The following is a 27,500-nucleotide window of genomic DNA, read 5'->3' as shown; positions in this document are numbered from 1 at the left end:
TTTTGATACGGTAAAAATGGTGAAGTGTAAACAAAGTTTGCCGAACTCTTTTTAGGCACCCGTGCCAATTTCACACGAGCCGTGCCGAAAATTTTCTGTAGTGTAAACCGGGCTTAAAACGTTCTTAAAACAAATACAACTATTTGCAAAGTAAAGTACATTCAAAGAAATGAACTAGTGATATTTACCTTCATAAACCTCCACTCTCAGGGCATTCAAATAATGTTGAGAAATTGGATGAAACCGAATATATCTTGCAAATACTGTTACTGGCAACGTTTTCTGGTCAATGTAACTGTAGTCGCCTAGTCTAGTAAATATCTAAATCAATCAATCAATCAGTCAACCAATTACTCAATAAATCGTTAAAATTAATTGTTTAGGGATAAACTTCTGCAAAGCGCAGTTGTGGCATAGGCAAGCTCTGGATAGGACAGAGGACGATTTTGGGATGGAGTTGATCCATGTCTTGTTACCCCTTGTACCCGACTTCCCGAATAAAATTGCAATTTTTGTTTTGCCATATTCCGATTTCCTAAATTCAAATGTTCCACACTATCCCAATTTACAAAGGGGTAAAAAAAAATGAAAAAAGTTTTTACCAGCTCAAAGATTTACAAAAAAGTAGTATTGAAGTCACCCAAATGGTTAAACTCACCACTTGAGTTCCATTTTCATATGTGGAGTTACTCCAAGATGCTCCATCGGACGAGAAAGAGAGATAAAAGTTGATAACCCAAGCCAAACCCACAAAATCGCCTTGAGTCTCCACAGCACAGACTTGAACAGTCCTTTCAAAGTCTATCTGGAGCCAATCAAAAAGACTATTTGAACTTCGCGCCACCCAGCCAAAGCCTGCAGTAAAATTAAGACGACCGAAATAGGGTTCGCATAAAGAGCACTGAACCGAGGAGGCATTCATCTGATCGTCACCAATTATACTACGATTAGCCACACCAACGGCATGATGGAAGCAGGCTGTCAAACAAGGATAAGACAGAACGTTAAAAGGTATTACCGTGTCCCAGAAACGAGAGGAATGGAGATATTTATCTTATTAATTAAGGGCACAATATAACAGATATTTCGTTTCTCTTTGCGGACAATCGGTAGACTTTGCGCAGATAAAGACAGTTTGCACTTTCCAGTTTTCATGTATAGTCAACCACAAAAAGCAGTAACCTTTGCCATGATAGAGATCATAACATCTTCGAAACGTAGGGGAGTTTAATTTTAATGTTGCAATATATATAGTTTTTTAGTAAATCTTCATTCAGAGTTAATCCGGGAATACTTCGGAAATAAAAAGTGCCGAGCAAATTACAACTGAACCCCTTGAAGTAGCTGAAGAACGAAATCTGCACTTTTCAACCATCGGTGAAAGGCTGGCATCAGAAATTCCAACATCTGATATAGAGCCTGAAACATATCCCACGCCGAATGAAAACCCCGTTCTCATTGAAACCACCATCGGTGGATGTAGTTTAAATTTCAATGACAGGAAGTCAGCTGGACTAGATAATATTCCAAACAAAAGGGCTGCCAGCATAGTTTCACCATTTTGCTAAATCGACTGAGACTGGTATCTTTCCAGATGAGTGGAAATTGGCAAGAGTTACTCCTATTTTCAAAAAGGGCAAATATAATCGCAAACTTGATTCTTGGTGTTTTTCTCAGATGTACCGGGATCTCGGCTAAATGAGCCAGCCGGCAGCCCGCCTAACAGGGCCAGACCTGCTCTTGTATAGACCTTTTCGGCAAAACGGTGCATGCTGGGTAATCAGGATAAAGGGCATGATGAGCTTATAGCCTTCGGAGTAAGAATGACCGATCAAAGTTTTATTGCGATGGTTTGTGAACGAAAATTTACCGTTTCTCATGAAGTTTTCTCGATCAAATCAAGGCGAGTGTTTGATTCTATGCTTATTTATTAGTACGAGCTGTGTAGAAGCTGTTCGAGTCCGTGAGAAAATTTGTCGTTAACATCGCGAAGTGCGGGCAGTCACGCAATTGACGCTTCGTTGTTCCAGTCAAAATATTTCTTCAAGAGTCGATTTTATCGCTTTTCGAGTTATCTTTTTTCTCTCAGATGGAAGATAGGGCTTTCGAAGACTTTCTGGATTGGAGCGTTGGTCAACTTTAGTTTTATTTCAGGATGAGAAGAGGAAAGTCGACAACAGGAAACAAGAAAGACCGAGCAGTAAAGCAATTACCTGTGGATTTTGAAATTAAAACCCACAACTCCCTTAGTATTTCGTTAATTCTTAATGGTAGCGTAATAACAGATCATTTCACCACAACAAGATTATCCGAATCCTTCGGCGAGTAAGTCAGAACTTGGTCCACATGCAATCTCTCAAAATAAGAGTAGGCCTTGTGTGCCTTACGTTTGCCGACACAATCGGTGTCAGAGGGCTTTGTTTCAGAGAACATAGTGAAGAGCGGACTGATCGCTGTACCAAACACTTTCATCTAGATTTCGTGGATTTTCAATACCACACTTACTCAGAAGTCTGTTATACTCTCTTTCTAGCCGATCGAAAATCAACTATCAGGTCGTTTGACTCGAAAGCAACAATAACGCGTGCAGCAAGATCTTTCTTGTTTGCTGCTGTCGACTTTCCTCTTCTCATCCTAAAGTAAAACTAAAGTTGGCCAACGCTCCACTCCAGAAATCTTCGAAAGCCTTATCTTCCATCTGAAAGAAGAAAAGATAACTCGAAAAGTGATAAAATTGACTCTAGAAGAAATATTTTGACTCAAACAACGAAGCGCCAATGGCGTGAGTGCCCGCACTTCGGCATATTCATGATAACTTTTCTCCATTTCACGGACTTGAACAGCTTCTACACAATTCATACTAGTAAACTAGTAGTAATCTCTGTATGCTGGCGATGAAAAGGTGCAAGAAGGTGGTGTGGCCATTATGATGAGCAAGCGAGCACAGAGAACCCTCATGGAGTGGACCCCGGTGAGCGAATGGATCATTACAGCTAGATTTCACTCCCGCATCAGGAGGCTGTTAGTGGTACAGGTCTACGCGCCACACAACGAGAGAGAGGAAGAAGAGAAAGACCACTTCTATGAAGAACTGCAGCAGACGATAGACGGATGCAAAAGAAACGATATTGTGGTAGTGATGGGCGACTTTAACGCTAAGGTGGGAGGAGACAACGAGGGATACGAGAGTTGCATGGGGAGACATGGGATGGGAGACAAGAATGACAACGGAGAGAGGCTGTGATTTTTCTGTGGCAAATGGCCTGGTCATCACAGGAACATTGTTTCAACACAAAGATGTTCACAATTAAGGCAACATGGGTCCGGGCAAACGGGAGAGTGAAGAATCAGATTGACCATCTTTTGATCAGTAGGTGGTTGAAATCTGCAGTCCTCGACACTAGAATGCAGAGAGGGGCCGATGTCAACAGCGATCACTACCTCGTCAGGACTAAGATTCGGGCTGAAACTCAGCAAGTATGCCAACATGAAAAAAGTTTAAGCTCAGGCTCAACACGGACAAGCTGAAGGATAGAGACACAAAACGGATGTACTGTGAGGCAGTGGGGCGGAGGTTAGAGGAGAACAGAGGAGAGGAGAGAGAAGAGGTAGAGGAGTTGTGGGAGGCACTGAGGAAGGCATACGTGGAGTCAGCGGAGGAGGTCCTTGGGTTCCAAAAAGGAAAGAGCAAACCCTGGATCAGTCAGCAAACGTGGAAGGTGATAGACGAAAGGAAGGAAATCAAGACAACGTTGGACAGTACTAAGTCAGAGAGGATACGGAACAAGATCAGGGAGCAGCATAGTCAGAAGGATAAGCAGGTGAAGAGAAGCGTGAGAGAGGATAAGAGGAAGTGGATGACAGAGAAGGCCCAGGTAGTACAGACAGCAGCAAAGAAAGGGAGAGCTAAGGAGTTGTACGACATCACCAAACAGCTGAGCGGTAGCGGGCCGAGGAAGACAGCGGCGGTTACCAACAAGGAGGGAAGACTTCTCAAGAGTTAGGAAGAAAGGCAGGCAAGATGGAAGGAGCACTTTGAGGGAGTCTTGAACAGGGAGGCACCACCAAACCCACCGACAGATGAAGAAGTGGGGGAGGGGGAGCTGGATATCGACACGGAACCACCAACAGAGAAGGCTGGTGCAAACTCTCAAGAATGGGAAGGCACCAGAAATCGACCAGATAACAGCAGAACTGTTGAAGGTTGATACAGAAAGCACCTGTGCGGAACTCGGGCACCTCTTTGACCTGATTTAGCGGGACGATAAGGTGCCGAAGCAGTGAAAACAGGGCCTGATATCTAAGATACCGAAGAAAGGGAATCTACAGAAATGTAGAAACTGGAGAGGAGTGACACTGCTACCTATTTCTAGGAAGGTGATGGGAAAGATTCTTATTAGCAGAATACAAGACGGTGCGGACCACAGACTGAGGAAAGAGCAGGCAGGATTTAGATCAGGGAGAAATTAGTCAAAAAAATAGGGAACATACGGAAGATACGAAAGGGATATCTTTGTTTGTTTTTCGAAATTAAGTGAATTTCAGATTGAAATTGGAGTTTTTGTGGGGAATATACGCTAACTCCTAGAGACACCGAAGACTCGCTGAGCTCCACATTTTAAAACCATATTTTAATGTTTACTTCTTAAAAACCTCCGCAATACAATTAAAACGAAACAGAACATAGCCACAGCCCCACGATAGTCGTCACACAACGTTCTCATATGCTTGTTTTCGCAAAATTGTTTTCAATGTTGTTGTGTTTTTTTTTTTTGTGATATTGGATTCGATCCCTTGATGTCCGAATAGAATTAACTAGCAAGTTCCCGTGCGACTCTGACTTTACTACAAACCGTTTGTAGTAAAGATAGACAACAACATGACATCAACACGAGCAAACGAGCAAATGCGAACGTTGCGTGACTACGTGACTACGTGACGATCATACAGTTTTTTTTTTCCCTCAAGAAGTAAACATTACAATGCTCTTTTAAAGTGTGCAGCTCAGCAAGTCTTCAGTGTTTCTGGCAGTTGGCGTATATTTCATAAACTCCAATTTCAGCATTTTCGTATTATCTTAATTTCAAAAAACAAACTCCGATTTTCGGAAAAAATAAGTCAGATGCTCGCAAAAACCGCCTTCGATTTTAAAACACACGCAAAAAATAGTAAAACAAAGTCCGATTTCGAGAAAAACGTAAGATGTCCCTTAAGAACTTTCATAGCTTACGGTAAGTTCCTTAATGTTTTTTACTAATTTCCACCATAAATGAAGGACATGTCGGTCATTCGAAAACAACAGTACAGGAGAATAACGAAAAAAAATGGGAAAAAGAAAAGGCACCCCGACCCCGGCCCCGGCCCCGCGTTTTGGCTACTACCAAACAAAAAGTTTCGCGGTGGGTTGATGGCAAGAACTCGACAGCAAATAGTTTGTTGAGCAATAGCTGTAAAAGCACAGGTGAATGCAAAACGACGATAAAAAGGTTCAATGAATTCACGTGACCAAGGTTTTCTTGACTACCGCACAATGACCGTGAACGAAAGTTGCCCGAAGCGTTGAGATAAAATAGGCCAAAATTAAAACGACGAGAAAAAATATATATGGTCTAGAACGCCCTCGTGAGCCGGTAACGATGTTAACCGTGTAATGTTATTCTCATAAGATGCTGAAAAAAGTACAGGGGTGCAATGATCTGACAATCAGGGGCACCCAACGAATCTGTTCCTCGCATTATCTGTTCCCCAGAGGAATCTTGCTGGCTGGCAAAAATACAGGTGTTTCGATGAGCTGGCTGGGAAATTTTGTTATTGATAGAGGTTTTGCCTGGGAATTACTGACTGTTTCTAACATTTCAACCCGAGCTGGCTGTAGTAACTCTGAAGACTGAGGACGACTAAAAAAAAAAAAAAAAGAAAAAAAAAGAAAACCTGTTTTGTTCCGCTTTTGTCGCTTTTGTTCGGTCGTTTTGGATCGAGGAATTTGAAAGCCCGCGGAATTCCTGGCTGGGAAATAAATTTGATCAGCTGGCTGGGAAACCAACCAATTTTATCTAGCTGGCTGGGAAATTTCTTATGTGTCTTGCTGAGAAAAAGGAACAGATAATGTTTTCCCAGCAACACTGAAAAACACCTGAAAATGCCTTAATAACATTTATTTTCATTAACTGGGGTATAATAATACATTTCACAACAAATTGGTTCTTGGATGCCCCTGGACAATGACACTTGATCTTATCTGAAAGTTCGAGAAACAATTTCCTTTCGTAGACGCCATCTGCATCGTAATGCGTCCCTTTTTTCAATCGGAATAGTCATTTAACGGAATCCTGACAATTCATCATCTTAGGAGACAAAATCTTTTATACGAATCGTATGAACACGAATGAATTTCGACCCGAAGGCAACCCAGCTACATGCAATGTTTGTGTATTTGATTTTGATTTGTGTATTTGGCAAGAAAGTCGTGTTTTAGAAATCCATAGCTGAGCAACATGAAATGGTTGGCATTACATCTTATCAACTGTGATGACCGAAGGGAAAATATCGGTCGGGTGTCACGGTTCTTTTCGCGCTTCTGCGAAAAGCAACTAAGTCTACAGATCGCAACTCCGCCTTATCATACCATGTTGGCGGTGCGAATTCCGGCGTCTGTTTCCTAGAAAACACACAAGCACACAGCTACCTAATGTTCTGTTACGTAGTATCAATAATATTGGCGGGAGATACTTTGAACAAATCGAAAAAAATTCGTTCACCTTGGCGAAACTGAAAAAGTTAAAATAGCAATGAAAAGTATGATATGCGATCACACATAGAACCAGTGCTTTTCGCATGACGGGATGCCTGTGATCACTATGGCTACCGATTTACCACATGAAATCGAGGCGAAATGCCACCCTGCCAGCCAGTCCGTCGAAAACCTCAAAATCAACTGGCATCGAAAGTCGCGTCATTAAAAAAACAACAGGAGAAATCTCGAAAAACGGCGAAAATAGTATGCGTTCTGCCGAACGCAACAAGCATGCAATCAAACACCCACCTTGATTGGTCGAGAAAACTTTATGAGAAACGGTAAATTCTCCTTCACAAACCATCACTATAAAACTTTGATCGGACACTCTCACACCGAAGTCTGTAAGCTCATCATGCACTTTATCCTGATTACCAATGCACCGTTTTTCCGAAAGGGCCTATGAGAATTACACCGTCTGACATAGTTTTTCAAATTTTTACGCATGCCAATCATTTCTGGCAGTTGACCGTTCCGCTGAACTAGGTTTCTTTTCCGCCCACCTTATTACCTCAGAGATATCATAAATGTCTCGCTAAACTCGTTTTCTCGGTCTGTACGGTACTTTGAACTGATCCTCGCTTAATCCCGTTAATTTACGGCCCAAGCGCGAAATCAACGGAAAAACACTCGGTCCGTAACTTATAGTACGGACTCAGTTAGTAAGAGGTATGTATTAGTATAACACGAAAAATCTTACCTTTTACAATTGAAGCAAATGAAAGAACGATTAACAGAATGGTCAACTTCATGTGTGAAAAAATACCTGAAATATTCAATGAAGAAAGCACTTGAGAATAGAAGATTTCTTTCTACTCTGGTCCGGCGTTGATTTTGACAAAGAACAACCAGCCGATCGTCATTTGCCGTCCTATGGCGTTAATTTGATCGTCCGTGATTAAAAACCTCGACCTCCCACGAGCACGTAGTTCCTAGTCGATAGCAGAATGCTTCTCGCTGATCCTCTCTTAAAGCATTGGCAGAAATATTACGTGCCTATCTGGGGAAACCGGGCTTAATGAAAACTGCGTTGAAGCGTTTTTCCATTTCAACGCATTTTGGGGACCGTATACAAAACATGGACCCCAGGTCCATGGACCACCACTGTGGACCCGGGCCATGGACCCCTTTATGGACCCGGTCCATGGACCACCCCTGTGGACCAGCTCATGGCTACGATCTGTGTCACGGCATTTAACATCCATATAGACTACCTTTTCCGCAAAAAAACAGAAACACCCGGCTATGACATCAAGTTTGTTTCTTGAGATTTGTCATCGAGCTCGGGCTCTGGTTCGGGCTCCTGCTCTCATTCTTAACAGGAATACAGGGCTGTTGTTCGTTTATGGTTGTGGGCTACTGATTTAAGCAATTGTCTCTTATAGACACCTATATACCATCTATTTCAAATTGGTGGCTCCAAAGTGATTCGTCTATAACCCGCACTTCAAATATACATTCATTTCGTTCATCGAGTCCTTCACCGGAAAAAACAAGCCCAACAAATTGACCAGTGCGCCCAACCGTCCTCACATCGCAAGGGTCATGTGTTCCACCTGAATTTTTCACGTCTCTATAAGAGAAAATTGCTGAAATTGTCCAGATAAGTGCGATCGAGGATCAATTCTCTCTCTCTCTAAAAGATTTTTCTCACAAAATCAGGGGTGGTCCACAGGGGTGTTCCATGGACCGGGTCCATGAAGGGGTCCATGGACCAGGTCCACAGGGGTGGTCCATGGATCTGGGGTCCATGTTTTGTGTTTTTGGGTTGCACGTCACGCAAGTTAAAACATAAACCGCTTACCATTTAAGAAATTGAGTTAAGAAATGGAAAGGTTACACGGCAATAAAGCCCTTGTTTTCTGGTGATTTTACCAAAAGGGTGAATGACAGGAAAATGCCGCGTTCATAGCTCGTTTTCCTGTTTTTGAAAACGCGCGGAAAACTCGGTGTTCACTATTGGTTAACAGAGGTAAAATAAGTTGTTCTCACCTAATTTTCCTCCCCAAGGAAAATAGGTTTTAACAGTGTGTTTTCCAGCACATTTTACCCCAGTTATCCGGAGCGAGAAAACGAGACGTTCATTGTATGTTTTCCTGAAGTTGTAAACGTAATGAAAACATAGCATTCCACAATGGTTTTCCTACAGGAGAATTACACCGGAAAACATGCTATTTTGCTGAGTGTTTTCCCCTGTTTTCCGGAGCGTTCTAACATGGTATTTTTCAAGTGTTTTTAGGTTTGGGAAAACGTAGTGAAAACGCGATGTTCAACGTCCATTTTGCTACAGGAGTGTTTCACCGACAAACACGCTGTTTTCCTGAGTGTTTTCCCCCGTTTTCGGTAGCAATCTAACACGGTATTTTGCAAGTGTTTTTTGAACTCAGGCTGAGAAAACACCGTCAAAATGTCAATTTTCCGATGAACGGCCGGCATGGCTGAGCACTTTCGAATTCCCACAGACCAAATGAGTGTCAACATGATGTTGCAGAGAATTTTCCAATGAGAGCTAACGACGTAAAAAATTCAGATGTTTCGCCAGCAGAGGTTTTAAATGAGTTGTAAATTGAGATAACACGAACGAGATAACACGAAATTGAGATAACACGAGAAGAGCGCCATACTACCAAACACAGGTCGCCAACGCTTGAGTCTCGCAGTGGCATCTACGCACGTTTTACGCCACCTATGCTGTAGAGGAATTCAAGTTTCATTAGTACCGAATCTATAAACGACAACACACTTTAACTTTCGTGTCATCCCGTGTTTGATTTCAGTCTGAACTCGTACAGTGGGCCGTGCAGTAACCTTGCCTGTTGCGCGTGCGCGAAATGTGATTGATTCGTTTGCAGCTAAACCACAATGAAAAGAGAGAGAGTCAAGACGCAAATATATAAGTTCTCGTTCAAATTGCAACAATAAGATCGGCCAGAGGGTACAAGGTTTGCATCAATACGCGGCAGCGTTCATGGGTTTGTGCTCGGTGCGAGTCCTCACATGCAACCGATCCCAGAATCTGTAATCTTACGTCCTGTCGAGACGCTAGGGCCCTTCTGCTGTCTTACGCTTTGCAAATGGTGAGTTGCGCCTCCAATGTAGGCCTCTGAGAGAACACTAGGGCTGATTCTAGAGTTTTTGGTTTGATAACATTCTTTCATTTAAAAGCCATTTTTTAAAATTTGTTTGTATGTGCTTCCCTTGTCTTATAAAGCTTGTTGGGCCGAGCGTTGTCACCGGCTTTTGCTGCTAGTAGACGGTGTCGATATCGATACCGTTACTGTTGACAATGATAGTACACAGAAGGAAAAAAGTAAATTTATAAACGTAACTAAACGTACGGATGGCTCCGGTACGATGAAGGGAAAACACTTCATGTATTGTGATGTTTGCCCTAAGTAAAACAAGAGTGTGCTCAACATGAATTAAGCCAATTTCTTAAGCCTCAGAGTCGACTTTGTAAACTAAATGGTATTGAACTTCAAAGGTGAAGCTGTATTATTATACTGAATGTCTCAAATGGGTTTAAGTGATCATTTTAAACGGAATAAATAAAATGAATTAGCGGTTCATGATTCCGCTAAGATGTATGTAAGCTTTTTTGGGTAGTATTTCTTAACTACAAACTGTGTTTTGTTACTAGCTTTGTATTATTTTAACGAGATCGAGCACTCTTGTTGAGGGACATAACATAATGTGTTTATTCAAGATGCTGTGAAATAAAATCAGATACAAAATACATCTTGAAAAGGAGAAACAAGAGGTTGTCCCTGTGACATTTTCCTTAAAAAAAAAAAAGGGACTCATTACTTTTTATGGGGTGAGTGCCAGGGACTCACTCTGACAATTTCTAACAAAAGCACTGCTATCTACACAATGTAGCATATTAAGTGAGGGAAGGGATATATGAGAGATGAATAACCACATGAAATCCACCATGAACTACCTCTAAAATAATATAAATAAAGTCAGAAGTGATAATATGACCCAACTTTTTTAATTCTGCTGAAAAAAAAAAACACCTTGTCACTGCTGTGCCCTTAACTTAACATCATCATGCATTTTCACATAACTTACCAAGTAAAAGCATTTCATATTTCCTGTATATTTCAGAAGTAATGTTATTTTTTTCGGTTCCTTTTTGCCTGTTATTGACATCTGTAGTGGGGGATGGTGTTCTGATATTTTTAAAGGGAAGTAATTAAAAATGACTTTGGGATAAGGTAAACATAGTTGAAAAAATTATACCAAATCAAACAATATAGAACTATTTTATTAAGTGCATGACAGCACCATAAAACCAAACATCTCTTCTTAATGAATGGAGGCCCTTATTTACATTTTTCATGATGTCGAATCAGGCAATCTGGTTATGACTTTAAAGGAAAAGATAATCATAATAAATCATTAGTATCACCCAACTAGTGGACTAATGCAAATCCTGCATTTTAATTGGCTTTGCTACTAGAGGACTATTGAGTCCTCGAGTAACAAAAAGCCTGATGCTTGCTTTTGTAAATACCCCATTCGGCTTTGCCTCATGAGCTATTGACCCGTAGCCCTTGCCGGATACAAGTATAATTGGTAAATAACTTACATGGTTCACGGTCCTACTTTGCTCAGTAATTGTCACATCCCATTTTAAGAAAACCCTAAAATAATGTAATATAATAATTTTTACACACTACGTTTGTCATTTTAGCCGATGACAGCCAGAGCAGTTTCTCTTTCACAAATTTGTTGACCACAAGCACAAAGTGACTTTGTCCTTTGAACTGGTATAAAAACAAGCTGGTCCAAAAACATCAAGTTCTGTACACCAAATGAGCCAAACTGGTTACTCCCAGAACATTTTCGTCCTCAAAGTATATCTCCCCCACTTAACAACTGCAGTTGATTCTCTGGACTGGAATAAAACAGGCTGGTCCAAACACTTCAAAAAAAAAAAAAAAAAACTGGCATTCCAAATGAATGGCGCCCGTACGAAACGAGCAGATCTAAAGCAGATCTGCAACAGATCTGTTTTGACAAAAACAGATCATCTGCAGACTAATTTATCGTCTGCAGAGTCTGTTTTCAGTCTACTGCAGACGCTGAGCTTGAATACACTTCGCGATGTTAAGACTGCAGACGAAAAACAGACTAACAACAGATCTGCAGATTATCTGCAGCGTCTGCAGATGATCTGCAACACGTTGAAGCCCAAAAACCGGATCAATAGATCATCATTGCATCGTGACTTTGGTATAAACCTTAGTTGGATCAGTCATTACTGGTGTGTTTTGAGATAAATAAAATAGTTCGATTGTACAGATAAAACGGTAGTCGAAAATTTAAAATGCGTTAGTATAAAGAGGCTTATAAATGGTCAGCCACTTACATACAACGTGTTAGTAAATCAAATGTTACGTCGCTTGAACACTTAAATGAAAGGATAAATACTCTTTCGACCTTAATTTATCCTTATTACTGGGTTGCCTATGGGCAAACCCAGTCGAGGTCTACGTTTAGTTTGTTTGTTTTTTTTTTTTTTTTTTTTCGTTTTTTTTTTTTTTTTTTTTTTTTTTTTCCGTGTCGGTAAAAGTCTTGCCTGTCACTCCCCTGGTAAGTAGTGTCTTTGTGTATAGAGCCTTCTGCGCGTATTTTCTTAGGATCGAGAGGGTAGTGGAACTGCGTAGATTTCTCTTGTGGACACAGTAGAATCATTAACTTAGCCTGCAATGGCGTCGAAAGTCATGCAACGCGAATGGCGTTTTAGTGGATCCTTAAACAAAATATACCCTTATGGAGCTCAATAATGGAAGTCAGTTGGATAAACTAGGCATGAATCTCAAAAGCGACGAGTACTGGACTTCGACAACAATCTATCGCCCGTCGAGACGAAATCAAAGTGAGCAGTATTTACCTGAAGTACATGGTAATTTGACACAATTGAGTTTCTTGTCTTCACGCACGCAATCAAATAGGAAGAGGTTTTCGCCTCTAAGAGCAAATATGTTGTTTGTTTCAATAAAATTTTCGCTGGAAAAGGATTCTGTGGTATTTTCTGCCTTTGTGAATTATAATATCATGTTGTGTATTGAATTTTCGAGCTCAAGGTTCAAATGTGATATGGGAGAAGTTTTTTAGTATTGCTCTGTAAGCAGGAAGGGTTCACAGCCTGTTGGAAGCGTGCTTGAGTTTCAACAAAATGAGCCCCAAAATCAGTGAAAACTTGTGACGCAGATGAATAATAAAGTAGCTGCTATTTCCAAAATGATGGAATTACCTGGTGATAAATAACGTCGTACGCGTCTTGGAGAGTAAATTTTGACTTTGCATAAACAACAGTTGGGCGATTGTGATCTTTGTTTTGACTTCGCTCATTTCATTGTCAAACTTTATCACACTTGACAGAAAAAGAAACTTACAAAAACCCGGTATCTTGGGCATATGAATTACGGGGTGGTGACTTCTTTGCCTAAAAGCAACTCACTTAACGAAACTGTCCTTTTTCAAACAACAACAAGGATTCAAACAGCTTCAATTCTTACAGAGTTCGATAAAACATGCGGTGGGGCAACCAAAGTGATGGGAGCTGTGTTGGGGTTTCAGTGTGAAAGTACAAACGGCTACTAACACTCTTATAACTCTTTTTTCATTATTATTTTATTAACCCACAGTCTGCAGTCTGCATTTTACCCTCAGTCTGCATTTTATCCCTGGTCTGCAGTCTGCAGTCTGCGTTTTACACTGACCGGTTATTTGAGTGGTTTTTAGCAACAGAGGTTAATTATTCGTAATGCGATCGCTTCCGTTGCCGTTAGCAATGGGTCGCAAATTTGACACTTTTATCGCATTATCACATTACGCATTGAGCCACGTTATCTATTATTCCTAAAAATCTAAAAATATTCGTGCCTTATCAGTTTTCGGTCGAATTTATGTCCAAGAAGGCAGATAAATTGCAGAAAATATTAGTTTTGCATCCAAAAATTCGTAATCAACGCTAAAATGACCAAATTTTGCCTAGAAAACATATTTTACTGTTATTTTTTGTAAATTTTTTCGTTCAACTTTCGCTTTTATAAAATGTTTCAGTTTTCTGTAAATAAGTTATATGCTGTTGGAAAGCTTATTTTCTTAGCTTTAAAATGATGTATTTTTCCCCCTAACTTAAATATTTTTTGAGAAAAAAAAAACATTTTTTGGCGATGGCTGATTTACCGCGGTTTTCTCGCGGTTGGGAAAGTAGGAAGAAGAGTTAGGCCAGTAGCCAGGTTTTTAACCTGAGAAAAGGATCTGTTTCGTCGTACGAACGTGTGAGGACCTGTGAGCCAAAGGGCCTCTGCTGGTATGACTTCTGGGTGACTCCCATATGAAACAGACGGAGATGCTCGTCGTCTCGCTTAGGGGTGTAAATTTTGGATTTTGGTCTCGCTTAGGGTGTTTCGGGCAAAGCGCCAATATTTTAAGCCGCCAAGGTCAAAATTTGCTTAAGTCACGCCCAGATTGGTCTCCTTTAGGAGTCACAAAAAGCTTGAGCCACGCCCAGATGGTCTCCCTCAGGGGTTAAATTTAAAATTTCCGACTAGCATACCCGTGTGTTCCATAGGGGAGTCCCCCCCCCCCCCCCCCCCCCCTCCGGGGCTGCACGTACCAGGCAACCCAGTGTACCCTCACGGAGGGTCTAGTTATATAGCAATTAGGCACCCATACCTGACACATTCTTTCAATAGAATTTATGAGCAGTACTGCAGGGTGCATTGGTGTTAAATTCTCAGCTCCAAACGCTCAGGGAAAAACATTTGATCGATCGACATATGAGTGTTGATAGAACAACTATACGAAAGTTGAAGTCAACTCGTGAATGAATCATAAAAAGTGCAATAAGATGGTTAAATTACTGTACTGTGATTATTTTTCTTGCCTACATCATGAGATGTTTTTCTTATCAGTTGTCGTGATTGACGTGAAGGTCATGCCGACGCTGAAATCGAAAACACTCCGGCGCTCCTCAGATCTGATCACTTTTCTGGACATTCAATAAGCTACGGACCCATGAGCACTAAAAGGCCGTTTACACGACAGAAAAATTGGGGCCGGACTCGTCAAAAAAGCGGTACGGACCCATAAATTTTATAAAGAAACACAGGAGTTTTCACTGGGCCATAGGCGCCTATGGCCCTGCAGAAACTCCAGTGTTCCTTTACAAAAGTTATGAGTCCGTACCGCTTTTTTGACCGGTCCGGAACCAAATTTTTCTGTCGTGTAAACGGCCTTAATTAAGGAAGTTTCCCTTCAACTTGTCAGTAAAACGTTGCGTGATAGCGGTAAAAACGCTTGTGGTATAAACACGATAGTTCCGAGGGTCAACGTCACATTTTCTGCCTATATAAGGAACCTTGGACTGGGGGAGCTGTCACTCGTACTCGGTTTATTCGAGACCTCGACCCGTTAACATCGTAGACCAAGGATCACGGCTAGCGACTTGCAGATGATTTTAGACGAAGACAAGGGTAAAAAAATGCTTGGATCTACTGCAGCAAAACGAGTGAGGGTGAGTACAACGATCATTTACTTAGCCTGCGTAGCATGGCGGCTTTGTCAAGCCGGGCGGTTTTTCTGCCCTAGTCCGCAACCAAAACCGCTCATGCTACGCAGGCTATCATTGACTAAGAATGCTTGAGCCGAATTATATTTTTGTCAAGTTATTCATTTTACTTCACCGTTTTGTGCCTTGTCTGAAAACCTTTTTGCTTTTGCTTTTTTATTGTAGTTAACTGTTGAGATACCGGAGCATCAAGAGGATGATATTCTCTGTCTTCTTAGGCAGCAAGAAAACTGTAAAGTTGTTTTCATAAAATCAGTACAATCTGGAGAAGGTAAATGCTATTTATCACGATTTTCCTTCCTGTTTTGTTAGATTTTATTTCGTCTTTTAATTTACCTACCCGTATCCTCTTCGCACTGTGTGCGCGAGGGAGTTTTCTTTAATTCTTTGGTAAAGGATTCCAGTTACCTTCCGTTCTTCTCCTTAGCTACATTATTTATTTCACTATTATTTCCGAAAAGCGCGCCACCTTTGCAACGAATATCACTTTGAAACTTGATGCCCTTTAGTCTGAGGTTATGTCATCCTTTATCCTGTTTCAGGCAAAATCTAATTACTCATTCATTTTATCGCATGTATGGAGGTTTTCCCATCGGAATATATATAAATTGACTACTATAGCAATACCGTAAATGTACACTGAGTCTGATGCTCAGAGACTGGACAAAATGCCTATACAGAACATCGCACTTCTAGCAGCAAGAATTAAAAAAAAAAACACAGCAGATTCCTAATACAGTATTTCCACTGTGGTTGCACAATTCTGCCAGTTTCTTGCTGTTCGTCCATAAGAAAAAAATGTTTCCATCATTTATTTCCAGGCCGCAAACGTTTTGCCGTGCCGCAAGAAGATGGTCCTACGCCACCAACACCCTGTTCGTCTCTTCCCAAGAAATAAGACGTCGGGCGAACTCGCGCCTCCAGCAGAACAGCCACCTACCTACAGCTGAATCTGGAAGAATCGAAAAACATGAAATCGCTGTTCGGACTTGTAATTTCTGCCTGCAGACGCCGTGTATCAGTGTTGCGGTGCGGCGAGGATAACGAATCACACCAAACACCGCAAAAATTACAAGTGGTTCTGGAGAACTCTGAAAGACTGTGGGCAGTATCTAGTTTACTCGATCTCGTTTCTGTAAATAACCTGCCAAGCAAACCAAAAAAAAAAAAAAAGCATGCAAAGCCTAGCCTGCGAGCAAGTTCCCTCGTTGCTCGCAGTCTACGCGAGGCTTAGATTCTTGAAAGCAGTGGTTGCTACTCGAGGGTTTTTTTAATTCATTTGGAATGCGTTGAAAATGTCACGCTAAGAAAATACTTTAAATTCCTGCTGGTGATATTATTTTGCGTATCTATCAGCATTAATCGTTTACTTTTGATGAATAACAGACCGAATTCCTCTCTCTGTCTTTTAAATAAACGTTGTTTGATTGGTGCATTTTGTGGGCTTTTTTTAAACCGGATAGGCTGATTTCGTCTGCAGAGCGTCTGCAAATTTGCAGACTTGTTGCAGATCATCCCTGCAGACGCTCTGCAGACATTCTGCAGATATTCTGCAGACATTCTGCAGACATTCTGCAGATGATCTGCAGATAATCTGTAGATCATCTGTAGATTGTCTGCAGATCTGCTACAGATGTGCCAGCAGATCTGTAGCAGACTATAAACAGATCTGCTCGTTCCGTACGGGCGCGCTTAGGATGCACTGAATACCAGTTGACCCTCGCAATGAAAAATACCTATCGCCTGTCTTGCAAATGAGACTGGAATGATTTAACCTTCACGCAGTGGCGAAAAAATGAACGAATCTTTCCTGGTCGGACATCACCACATCGTATTCCGTCGATTTTTTTTCAGGTGGAGGGCGTCTACTGACTACAATAGTGTTCGAAACTTCTCAAAAATTATTTGTTGTTACATGCAATACGTTCTGAGACTTAGCAAGCCGCTGACAATCATTACCGTAGGTTTGATAATAGAATGCATGCAGAGAAAACGTGCTTCGCACAACACTTCGACTTCGCGATCGCTTTGATTGAATCCTGTAAGGGAAAATGTCAGTGAAAAGATCTTCGAATGCCTCTGAATTCCGTCAGATCTTGAGTAGACTTAAAGAAGTCCAAGAACAGTTGGAAAGATCCGATCAATAGAGTCTTGCGAGCAAATTGTCGGACATTAATAACTCCCTCAGCATAATAGAAGGAAATCAGACGGACTTTTCAGATACAGTTCTCAGGAAAACCTTGGACCGGACTGCCATACAGGATGGCTTCAGAGCTACGGAAGAGCGTATTTATTCACTGGAAGCCAAAATGAAAAGCCGTTAGAGAGTCGAGGGATCAACTGGAAGCGAAGTGGCGTTGACATCACCGAGCTCTGCGAGAAAAAGAAAAATATCTCGCCATCCCGATTTTTCGGTAAGAAACTTAGCGGAATAATTTTACCTTTTTATGCGTTGTCATTGTCAGTGTTAACCACAGAAGCTTGATTATTATTATTTTTTTCATGGAATGACTTCTGTGTAGACACGTGCAAACGAAGGTAAAATCTAGGGCCGTTTTCAAATTTCGTGCTCATTTTTATCACACCTTTTGATTGGTTGCTTCTGTTAAGCAGAGCTTTCCGTGAGAGAATTCTAAATAAGTTGGTGAGTCAATAGCTGTCACAGTGTGAAAACAATTTCTTTCTGAAGATATTGTCATTTGTATTTCAAGAACTTTTTTGAAGGGTTAAAGACCATGTAATACACTTGAGGAAAAGCAATAGAAACTTAAAAATACTTCGTGATCTGTTGTGAGCTAGAGCTAAGTAAAATTCTTTTTTTGTTTCTACTGTTGATCACCAACAGCACTACGTCCGTTCCAAGATGGATTGACCGGGACTTTCGTGGTGTACTGATAAGAAGTAAGTTATTCACAATTATAATACTGTCATTGTATAAGTATGAGGGTAAGGGCAAGCTTATGTTTTGACTATTTTTAACTGACAGTCTGTGTATCATGGTGTACTGGAAAATTTGTCCAGATGGATGAATTGTGTTTTGAGTTTATATATTCTAATTTATCTGAGGAAAGACATAACACACTTAAATAAGTAATACACTTGATTGAGATCATCTTTAAGGTTTGTCAATACACTAATACACACTTGGCAGATAAAGGAGTGGAAACTGGATAATAAGGTGATGGGTGGTACATTAATATGAAGCTTCTCATTAGGAAGTACCACATTTTTTCTCAATATTGATGTTCCACATTACAAAATATTTTTGAGAATGGGTAAGTCCATGAAGTAGCAACAAAACAACGAGAAGAAACAGAAGCAAAGTACTATTTGTTTTCTTCTAGTTGGAGTACATTGTATATTTGTATGTGACAGTACTTCACCAGAAGTAGTAAATATTCCCTTAGTCAAGAACTAGTCAAGCTTAAATTTAAAATTGCTCTTTTTTGGTGCATGTTTACAAATTGCAACTTAAGTGGTACCTGACAGTGGTCACATTTAATTTTTTGTTGCATACTATAACTTGTTATATAAATACCAATGAAATACTGTATGCTGTATGCTGTATGCTTTACAGGATTACACTGCTGAGTGTCTAGTTTTTTGTAGTCATTAGTTAATAATTAAGTGTTAAGTATGGCCTGTTCAGTATTTAATTTTATAAACAATGTAGTTTAATCTGGTCTCCTGTCCCCAATTTTGTATACTTTATGGGTCAAACAATTGTTCTAGGAGTACTTATTTATGTGATTTATTGGATTATATTATCTTGTGTGCTTGTAAATTTAGTAATCATAATTAGTTGTTTAAGTAGTATTGTAATAATTATAGTTAATGCCTTCTTTTATTAATGTAAATTCTTCAAATTCTGTCTGCTGACCATATGCCATTTAAGCCGCCGGCTTTGGCTGCTCTCATTTACTAGAGTCTGATATGTAATAATAAAGTGGAATGAATGAAAACAAATACCAAGTGAGCTTTCGTGCAAAAACATGATATCTTCACACATGAAAAGATTACTGTGGCTGTGGTTACATATGAAAATTGGGCCTTTCGATGCCTTTTGTGAAATGATTTAGTGTTTCATTGGTGTTTATATTATGATAAATAAAATATTACATGGCTACTTGGAGAGACGAAATTCCTCTTCTCGTGTTGAAAAATATTTCACTTGTGTTGCTGCACTCACTCGTGAAATATTTTTCAACACTCCGTGAGAAATGTCATATCTCTGCACAGCCATGTACATTGTAATATCCTCCTATATATTATGTAGTAATATTTGTAGCTACAATGTTTAAGCTGTGATTAAACTTTTGATTTTTTAGATGCCATTTCTGAAACTTTGCCTCCAACAAATAGAAGAGGAAACAGATGGACAGCAGTACATATGAGCAGTACCAGCAGGAGCAGAAAAGAAGGCAAAGAACTAAAAGGGTGAGATTTCACTTGCCTGCTGTTTCAAAAAAGTAAACAGAGTAAAATAATGGTTAATGAGAACCATTTCGTATCATGTCTTCATCCTTTTTGGAGGGCAAGAGGTCAATTCATAATCACTGTTGATTTTTCTAAAATACCGGTAATGATTTGGTGCATACACAATGTAGTAAAAGTAGTTTTATGTACACCAGCAGCTTGCTTGAGAAGTATTTTATGTTACATTCGGATTCCTTAGAATCAGAAAAGTATGGCCAGAAAAAAAATCAGTTTCAATGCACAGTATGATCCTTCAGTTTTTCAATTTGGAGAATGCTTGTTGTACCCCAGTATGTTACTTTAAGCAACACATGTAGTCATGATGGCTTTCACCACTAAGAACAATTCTCTCATACATTTCGTGTGGCTTTGTATTACCTCAGTCTTTATACAGACCAAAGTTTATTGACAAAATTTCTTTGTTCCACAGTAACTGGAGAAGTTTGAAGCTCTGCATTCCTACCTGATTTCATCCAATGAATCAGATGAAGAGCAAGACACACTGGTTACAAGGCCTCTTGTCTGGAGAGCAGAGGAGGTATCCACTTTCTTTCATGGTTTGGAATTGTGCCGCAAAGAAAGACTGTCAAACCAGCAGAGGAGGCAGTGTGTAAACAGGAGGGTTGGCCCTCCCAGCGACAGAAGACATAATGAAGTCCCAGAGAAACTTTTCTGGGCCATTAAATTGTAAATATTTTTTCCTAAGTCTGTATTTTTATCAAGGATGATATTAGGGTGCTTTCGATTGGGAAATCCAAATTTAGATCTTAAAATCTGGATCTTTCGGATTTCCAATCCAACACAACATAAAACAGATTTTGTCACGGATTTCAATTGTGGGAAATCGTTGTCAGGGTCAATTAGTGAGATCTTTTTCCCATCGAACGCACCCTCAGTCATCACTGTGACAGTAATCAAACTAGGCTGCACCTATGAGTCCACAGCAAATTGAATTAATGGTAGTGTGTTGTGTTTACTACCTGGGACTGTATAATAATTATACAATCCCACATAGAGACTAGTATGTTTTATAATAGGCATTTTGGTACAACACAATTATATTGAGGTTACACTGTTCTGTGCCTTTTTGTTCTTTTGTCGTGCAGTTCACACATTCAAAACATTTGGCTGACATCCTTGTTCACCTTTTTTTACTTTCATGATAAAAATGATAAAATGTATATGCAGGGTACAGTATTTGTACCAGTGATAGGAAAACATCTCCATATAATTTGTTACTTAATATTTTAAGCTAGCTTGCACCAAGAAAACACTATCATGTGTTAAAAGAGTGTAGCTATCAGTTTGTATATAGTATAAATAAATGTTTTGGTATTGTTGTACATAATAGAAATAGGCAAGTGTCTGTTTGAGTCATTGATAATAAAACAGTGTAAGGTATACATGTATCTCATATTTTATTTCTGGGGACATAATCAGGGAGGGAGTCAAGTTCTTCTGCCAACAACATTGAATCATTTGAATTTCATTGTGAAAGTAGCGTCACAGCTACGAACTCAGAGTCGATGAAAACGTAAATACAGCCAAATTTGTAAGCTACGCCACCCAACTGATTTGAAAGTGCATGTAAAATACCAGCGAAAAGGAGAAGCCGCAAATGCAGAAAAATAGGTGCATTCGTGTGACAACACCGCGTTTTCCCTCAAGGCAAACACCTTGTTTTTAAGCGTTAACCAACTAGTGAACGCTGAAGAACAAGCGGTTTTTTGGTGTTCTCCGTGCATTCACTGTTCGCGAAAATGCAAGAAAACTCGCTGAAAACTCCACTGAACGCGTTGTTTTGAAACTGGAAAACACCAGTGAACAATGGAAAACAACCTGTTAGCGTGCGTTAACCTCGCGGTGAACACCAGGGCAATGAGAGAAAACTCCGAGTAAACTCCAGTTAACACGCTGTTTTGCGACTGGAAAACGCCGGTAAACAACTGGAAACAATCTGTTTTCACAGCGTTAACCGCGCGGTGAACACCAGGACAATGAGAGAAAACTCCAGTAAACACCAGTTAACACGCTGTTTTGTGACTGGAAAACGCCAGTAAAACAACGAAAAACAATCTGTTTTCACAGCGTTAACCAGGCGGTAAACACCTGGAAAACAGCTTGTTTTCCTGTTGTTCACCCTGATGGAAAACTGTCGGATAATGGAACGAAAACTCGAGTTCACTGGCTGGAAAACAAACAGAAAACCTTGGATTTTACGTTCGGAAAACGCAAGCAAATGTTGGAAAAATGCCGCATTTTGCAATATTCACCGATCGTTTTCCTAGCGGGTGAACGCTACTTTTTTCGCCGTGTTATAGAAGAGGAATAAATAAACAACGGGTCCAAGTCTCAGGGCTGTGCGATATTCCGTACTTGAGTTATTCGGCGAAATGTATTACTCAAATTTGTAGAGTTTAGTACGGAGGCGCCATGTTGGTGTACTGGTGAAGTACACCAACATGGCGGCCGGAAACCTGTAGAAACATCTGGAATTTAGTTTGGCTGTCTTCAACACTTTCTGCTGTATAATGAGCCAGCAAACATTCGTATAGACAAGTCTTCTAGTATATTGGCTGTTTAGGTCACAAAAACATGAGGGAAATCGATGTTTTTATGCAATTGGCATGTTTTTCGAAAGCCGTCAACATGTCACGCACTATGAAAAACTGCTCTATTTTCGAAACGAAGCATGGTTCTGAGCTGAAAACGTGCAAACAGATATATTTTTAAAAGCTCTTGTAGCTGATCAAGATAAAATCTCAAACAGCTCTTTAGTTTTGTATTATATTTTTTTGTGACGTCACGTGCAACCCAAGAATACGTCCGCATTTTGTAACATTCCAATGCATTACGGATCATATGTAATGCATTTGAAAACATTGACAAAGTTCCTGATCGAAAGCGAAAATGCATTGAAGATCATTTTGAACTAATCAGAAATCATTTGCAACGCGGTTTCTAACGTTCACAGTGAAGCAATGAAAAACATTCAGAAAACAATACAGTATTGTCATCAGTATCAGTTCTGAAAAATTAATAATTAGTGCACTGCATGCGGTAAGGTGACAATCCAACGAAACGCAAGAACCTTGAAAATGTCGCTGTAATCAACATACAATGCCTACTCATTGAGCAGCAAATAAAAATCTATTTGATGTTTTACAACTTTTAAATTTCCAAGACGCAGAGGCAGCCAATTTAGTTTTCACCGTGCGCTTTCGACCCTTGTTACCCACGAAAGCCACTAACGAATGAGAGGCAGTCATTCAAACCATTGTCACGAAAAAACTCTTGCGGTCCTTCTTTCCTGCGGCATGTATGTAAGACGTTCATAAAATTTCTTCTAATAAAAATCTATCACACCTTGCTCTCAAACTGATATTAATTTGTATTTAGTTGATCCTGTGAATGCAGACTGAAACGACTCCGAGTGACACCGTTAATCCGTCAAGCCATTACCAGAAATTCGAGACATTTCGTTCACGCGATGATTTGTGTCTGCGGTTACCCTTGAAACCAACGGAGCATGCTCACTGGCGTCAAATTGTGAAAACAACATGGAGCAATCGAGAAGGACGGAGCGAGTCAATTACAAGGCGCTTCACAACCTTTCCTCAGCAGATTTAGTGACTTCTTTCAAAGGAAAAAAAAAAAGCTAAACCAGGTTCAAAGCTCTACCAAGTGGAGAGGCTGATCAGCATGAGAAAAGTAGGGACTCGGGTAAGCGACAACTTTCATGAAACCGTATCACTCAGTTTTACAGCTAGAGCTCGATTTATCATCCCGTTGAGCCCTAAAATATTTTTTGTTGATTTTGAACATCTACAGGATGCTGAATACTTAGTAAAATGGAAGGACTGGCCACTTTGGACAAGTTCGTGGGAACCCTCAGCTCACTTGTCTAACGAATTAATCAGGTCAATATTGTGTGTGCATTTTTAGTATGTTCACTTACGATTTTAGTCCAATAGTTTTGTCCCGATCGGATGGATTCATTTTGTTGAGTGTACATGCTGCTCGCTAATGAAGACCATTTCATAAGTACAAACGTAGTCAAAATTTTCTTTTTATTTTGGTTTGCTGGTTTGCTGCTTGTGAACCTGCCATCAGTTGCTGTTGTTAAATTATCATAATAATTTGTGCCATTTTCACCAAAGTTGTGATAATTTTCTTTTCACCCAAATTTTACAGGGGTTACAATAATCCATGTGTGAGCATTGAAAGACTGGAAAAGGCAGCTGTTGTTTTTAGTGAGGCTATTTTGGGAATTTTAAAATGTAGGGCTGTGAAAGCTACATATTCAGCAGAAATTTCCTTTGACCATGACGTTTTGAGGTACATATTTAAAGGACAGGGGAAAGGGCCACAGAATGGGGTATCTATGCTTTGTGAGAAAGATGATTTGAAAAGATTTTGTCTACCCTCCTACTGGTATTGTTATCTAGACCAGTTAGGCCAAGGTGCTACTATTGATTTTCCTCTAAAATTAAAACCTGTTCTTAGATTTTCAAAAAAGCGCTTTATTGTTCTTAAAGGTGAGATTAAACAGGCTCCATTAATTCCAGTTGAAAAGCTAATAATAGTTGTAAATAGGAGAGCATGTGATGGTTCAACTGTTTGAGTTATTTGTAATGGTCACGTTAAGTTTTTTCAGCACACCAGATAAAAATAATAGATATGAATGACTTCCAAAGTTAGTACAAACAGTGTTCTTCTTTTCCTGGTTGTTTCTTTGGTTTTTTCAGGAAGAGTGTTGTATCCAATATTGTACAAAAAATGCGGATAAAGAAAAATACATTGTTCATGAAGATATATTCTTGAAATAAATATTTGTTATTATTTTGATTTCTGGTTGTCTTATACAAATGTATAAGAGGGAATTTCCACCCCTTGCCCTGTCAACTGTTTACAATAGAACAATTTTTTTTAACATATGGCACATAGTAGGGTATTGTGTGCAAGTATGGTGTGACTCTCTGTTTGTTGCAGTTTAATCTCTCATCACTTTTGAGCAGAACATGTCAATAAATTCTTTCCCCTTTTGTGTAACGTAAAGATACCGTTCAGCATTTGGTCCATAGCTACTGATTTGCTTGTAGAGCACAAGCAAATCTATCCAAAGCTCTATCGCTGCTTGCTTAATTTTGGTTTAGTTTTTCATTCCCCCACATAGTTATTGATTTTGTTTCAAAATCTCAACCAATTGACTTTTTTTCATCTTTGCAACCCCTGGCACATTGATACCGAGAGATTTGATTTCCTGTCTTAACTGCTTAACTGTCATTTTGTTGTATTCCTTTGTGCTCGAGTTGTTTCCTTGTACATCACTTTCATTGTGATAACATTGTGGCTCTCTTGCACATGCCTTCATTGGTTTTTTTCGTGTCTCGATGATGCCATCCTGCCAGTATGCTTCTTTTCTTTTTTTGTACTGCCTTTTTTCTCTTTCACAGTGCTTTAGTGCCTCCTGCCTGTGTTCCAAAAGCAGAACATCCCGGGCCGCATCCCACTTATTGGATTTTTGGAAATATATTTTCTTGGCGTCGTCATTATTTTTCTCAATGCCTTGACTGGTGAACTGTCTGAAGTTATTGTGACTTTTTACAAACATTGGTACATGATATACCAATGCATGCATGTATGGAGTCACTCTCTTTTTTTCATAGCCTATGCGTATACTACCAAGTGAGCAAAACAAATTTACAAAGACTTTGGATTTCTGGAAAATGGCAAGGTAAAAGTCACTCTCATTTGATTGGGAGTTGATTAAATTGTACACTGAATAAAAATCTTTCCACAGTTTAATGACTTTTGCTTTTGTTTCTGGGAACAGGATATCTAGTGCTTCAAGTTTTTCTGGCAAGAGTTTCAGCAGTTTTTTCTTGTCAGACCCAACAAGGCTACTCCAGTCATATGACCCGCTGCCCTTACCATCAGCATTTTTTTTCTCCCAAATAGAGAAAGTTATGCCAAGTTCGTTGATTGCTTGTATTAGAGTACTCAGGTTTGCACCCATTTCCTTACGCTGAGACTTGTTTAAATCTTGTTTACCGTCCTTCTCCATCACTTCTGTGATTAAATTTTCAGTTAGTTTGTCAGTTATTCTAAGCATTAAATGCAGTTCATCAAGAATGATGTGGTCAAGCTCAATGGTAAATAATGGTGTTTTGACACATGAAAATTTCTTTGAAGAAGAACTTAACTCTTTAATTTCTTCAAGTGTTCTCTTGAGTTCTTGGTTGTAATGGGGCAAGTCTTTGGACATGTCCCACCTGAAAAGCTTGTGCACCTTACACCAGAGGCATGCATAGTCTGAGGTAGCTCCAGACATACCCATAGCCATCAACAAGAACTTGTAGTCTCCACCGAGAAATAATTCAACAGCAATTTCTTGTCATTAATCATGATCTTTTTCACAGAATTTATGTCACTGATAATTTCTGAAAGTGATGTCTTAATTGTTTCATACTTTTCAGGGCCATTCACTATACCAATTGTTCTGTTTCCCTTTGATGACATTACTAAATCCCCTGTTTGCAGTAGTGAGAATGACATTATCATGAAATTTGCTGACCTTGACATTTTCGCACCATCACAACTGATCTTAACCTTTATTGGCTCATCAATTTTGTGGTTTGGATTTGAAACCAGAAATTGCTTGATGTGATTCTCTAGAGTTTCAGAAAACGAAAGTTGTGCACCAGGGTATTGACCTGGTGTTCTTTCAATGTGACAGAGTTTATTCAGTTCAGTCCCCCTCTGTTTTATCAAGTAAGACCTTGGTAAGCCATCAGACAGAAGAGACAATTCATGGTAGAGTTCATCACTTGCACAGAATCTGTCTAGTAAAAATAGAAGAGTTTCTAAGTTTTCCTGGTCAGCATTATTTCCTGATGATTGCTCAAATTCAATGGTGTGGACCTCATTACTGGCTGTTTCCTGAACTTTGAGAAAAGACAGCTTGAGTCCATGTGATTCAAGAAACCAGAGGGCAATTTCTGATTTTTCTTTCAGCTCTTCAAGTCTTCTTGATAGCTGTCTTTTCCCTAACTTGTCTATAGTTTTCACTTGGCAAAGAAAACCATTTTTTTGTCTCTAAATTTTGTATGTACTCAGATAATTCTTTGTTGTTGTCTTCAATATCTCTGAACTTTTTCTCTGCAATTTGAACTGTTTCTCCCATTTCATTTTCTTTTCTTCTGAATGCCTCCATCATTTCCCTTGCCAAGCTTTCTTTCTCCTTCTCAAGATTCTTGTACCTCAATTTCCATTCTTTTACTTCTTGTTCTGCGGCAGAGAGATTGTCTTCTATTTCATCAGGTACCACAAGCTCACTTTCATAAATACTAAGGGTTAGCCCTTTCCTGCTGACCTCTTCTCTCTTCCTACCACCAACTTTCATCCCAGTGTATTTGTTTACAACTGTACAAGCTTCACGTCTCAATCTTCCTTTGATTCTTGATCCGTTTTCTTTACTTAATTTAAACCATCGACCAGGAATCCAAAAATTAAGAAGGTCAATGTAGTCAAACTCATTTCCTCTCTCGTCTTTGATTCCAACAAGCTCATGCCATTTCATTAGAATTGGATATGGGATGTATATTGAGAGAGCTATTTCAGACTCTAGACTGCGCTGCT

The 27,500-nt window shown here is 39.7% G+C and overlaps 1 protein-coding gene, 2 long non-coding RNA genes and 3 pseudogenes across 5 annotated transcripts in view; 4 read left to right on the top strand and 2 right to left on the bottom strand.

The window, feature by feature from the left end:
* LOC138045504 (lactadherin-like) overlaps positions 1-27,500 on the bottom strand; it is a 37,865-nt gene that overhangs the window by 746 nt on the left and 9,619 nt on the right. For 2 of the 3 annotated variants that reach the window (XM_068892039.1, XM_068892042.1), the window contains exons 2-4: positions 7,494-7,559; positions 659-978; positions 189-321 (exon numbers count right to left, since the gene is read on the bottom strand). In XM_068892039.1, the coding sequence (XP_068748140.1) occupies positions 189-321; positions 659-978; positions 7,494-7,545 (505 nt within the window). In that variant the 5' untranslated portion in view covers positions 7,546-7,559. Of the gene's footprint in view, positions 1-188; positions 322-658; positions 979-7,493; positions 7,560-23,225; positions 23,332-27,500 lie in introns of those variants that run through there. The other variant, XM_068892040.1, reaches the window with a different exon arrangement.
* On the top strand, positions 3,140-4,004 carry LOC138044695 (uncharacterized protein PF3D7_1120000-like; annotated as a pseudogene).
* Positions 15,072-17,071, top strand: LOC138045506 (uncharacterized). The gene is made up of 3 exons (XR_011131595.1): positions 15,072-15,329; positions 15,549-15,654; positions 16,205-17,071. It is a non-coding gene; the product is annotated as an uncharacterized lncRNA (long non-coding RNA).
* LOC138045505 (uncharacterized) lies at positions 17,078-21,262 on the top strand. The gene is made up of 4 exons (XR_011131594.1): positions 17,078-17,797; positions 18,229-18,284; positions 19,712-19,820; positions 20,290-21,262. It is a non-coding gene; the product is annotated as an uncharacterized lncRNA (long non-coding RNA).
* LOC138045503 (uncharacterized) lies at positions 23,405-24,707 on the top strand (annotated as a pseudogene).
* The window catches only part of LOC138045501 (uncharacterized), a 4,363-nt pseudogene continuing 913 nt past the window's right edge, over positions 24,051-27,500 (bottom strand).

Source organism: Montipora capricornis, chromosome 4 (assembly GCF_036669925.1).
Source record: "Montipora capricornis isolate CH-2021 chromosome 4, ASM3666992v2, whole genome shotgun sequence".
Classification (NCBI taxonomy): Eukaryota; Metazoa; Cnidaria; class Anthozoa; order Scleractinia; family Acroporidae; genus Montipora; species Montipora capricornis.
The sequence above is the reverse complement of the archived record's forward strand: the minus strand, read 5'-3'. Positions and strand labels throughout refer to the sequence as shown.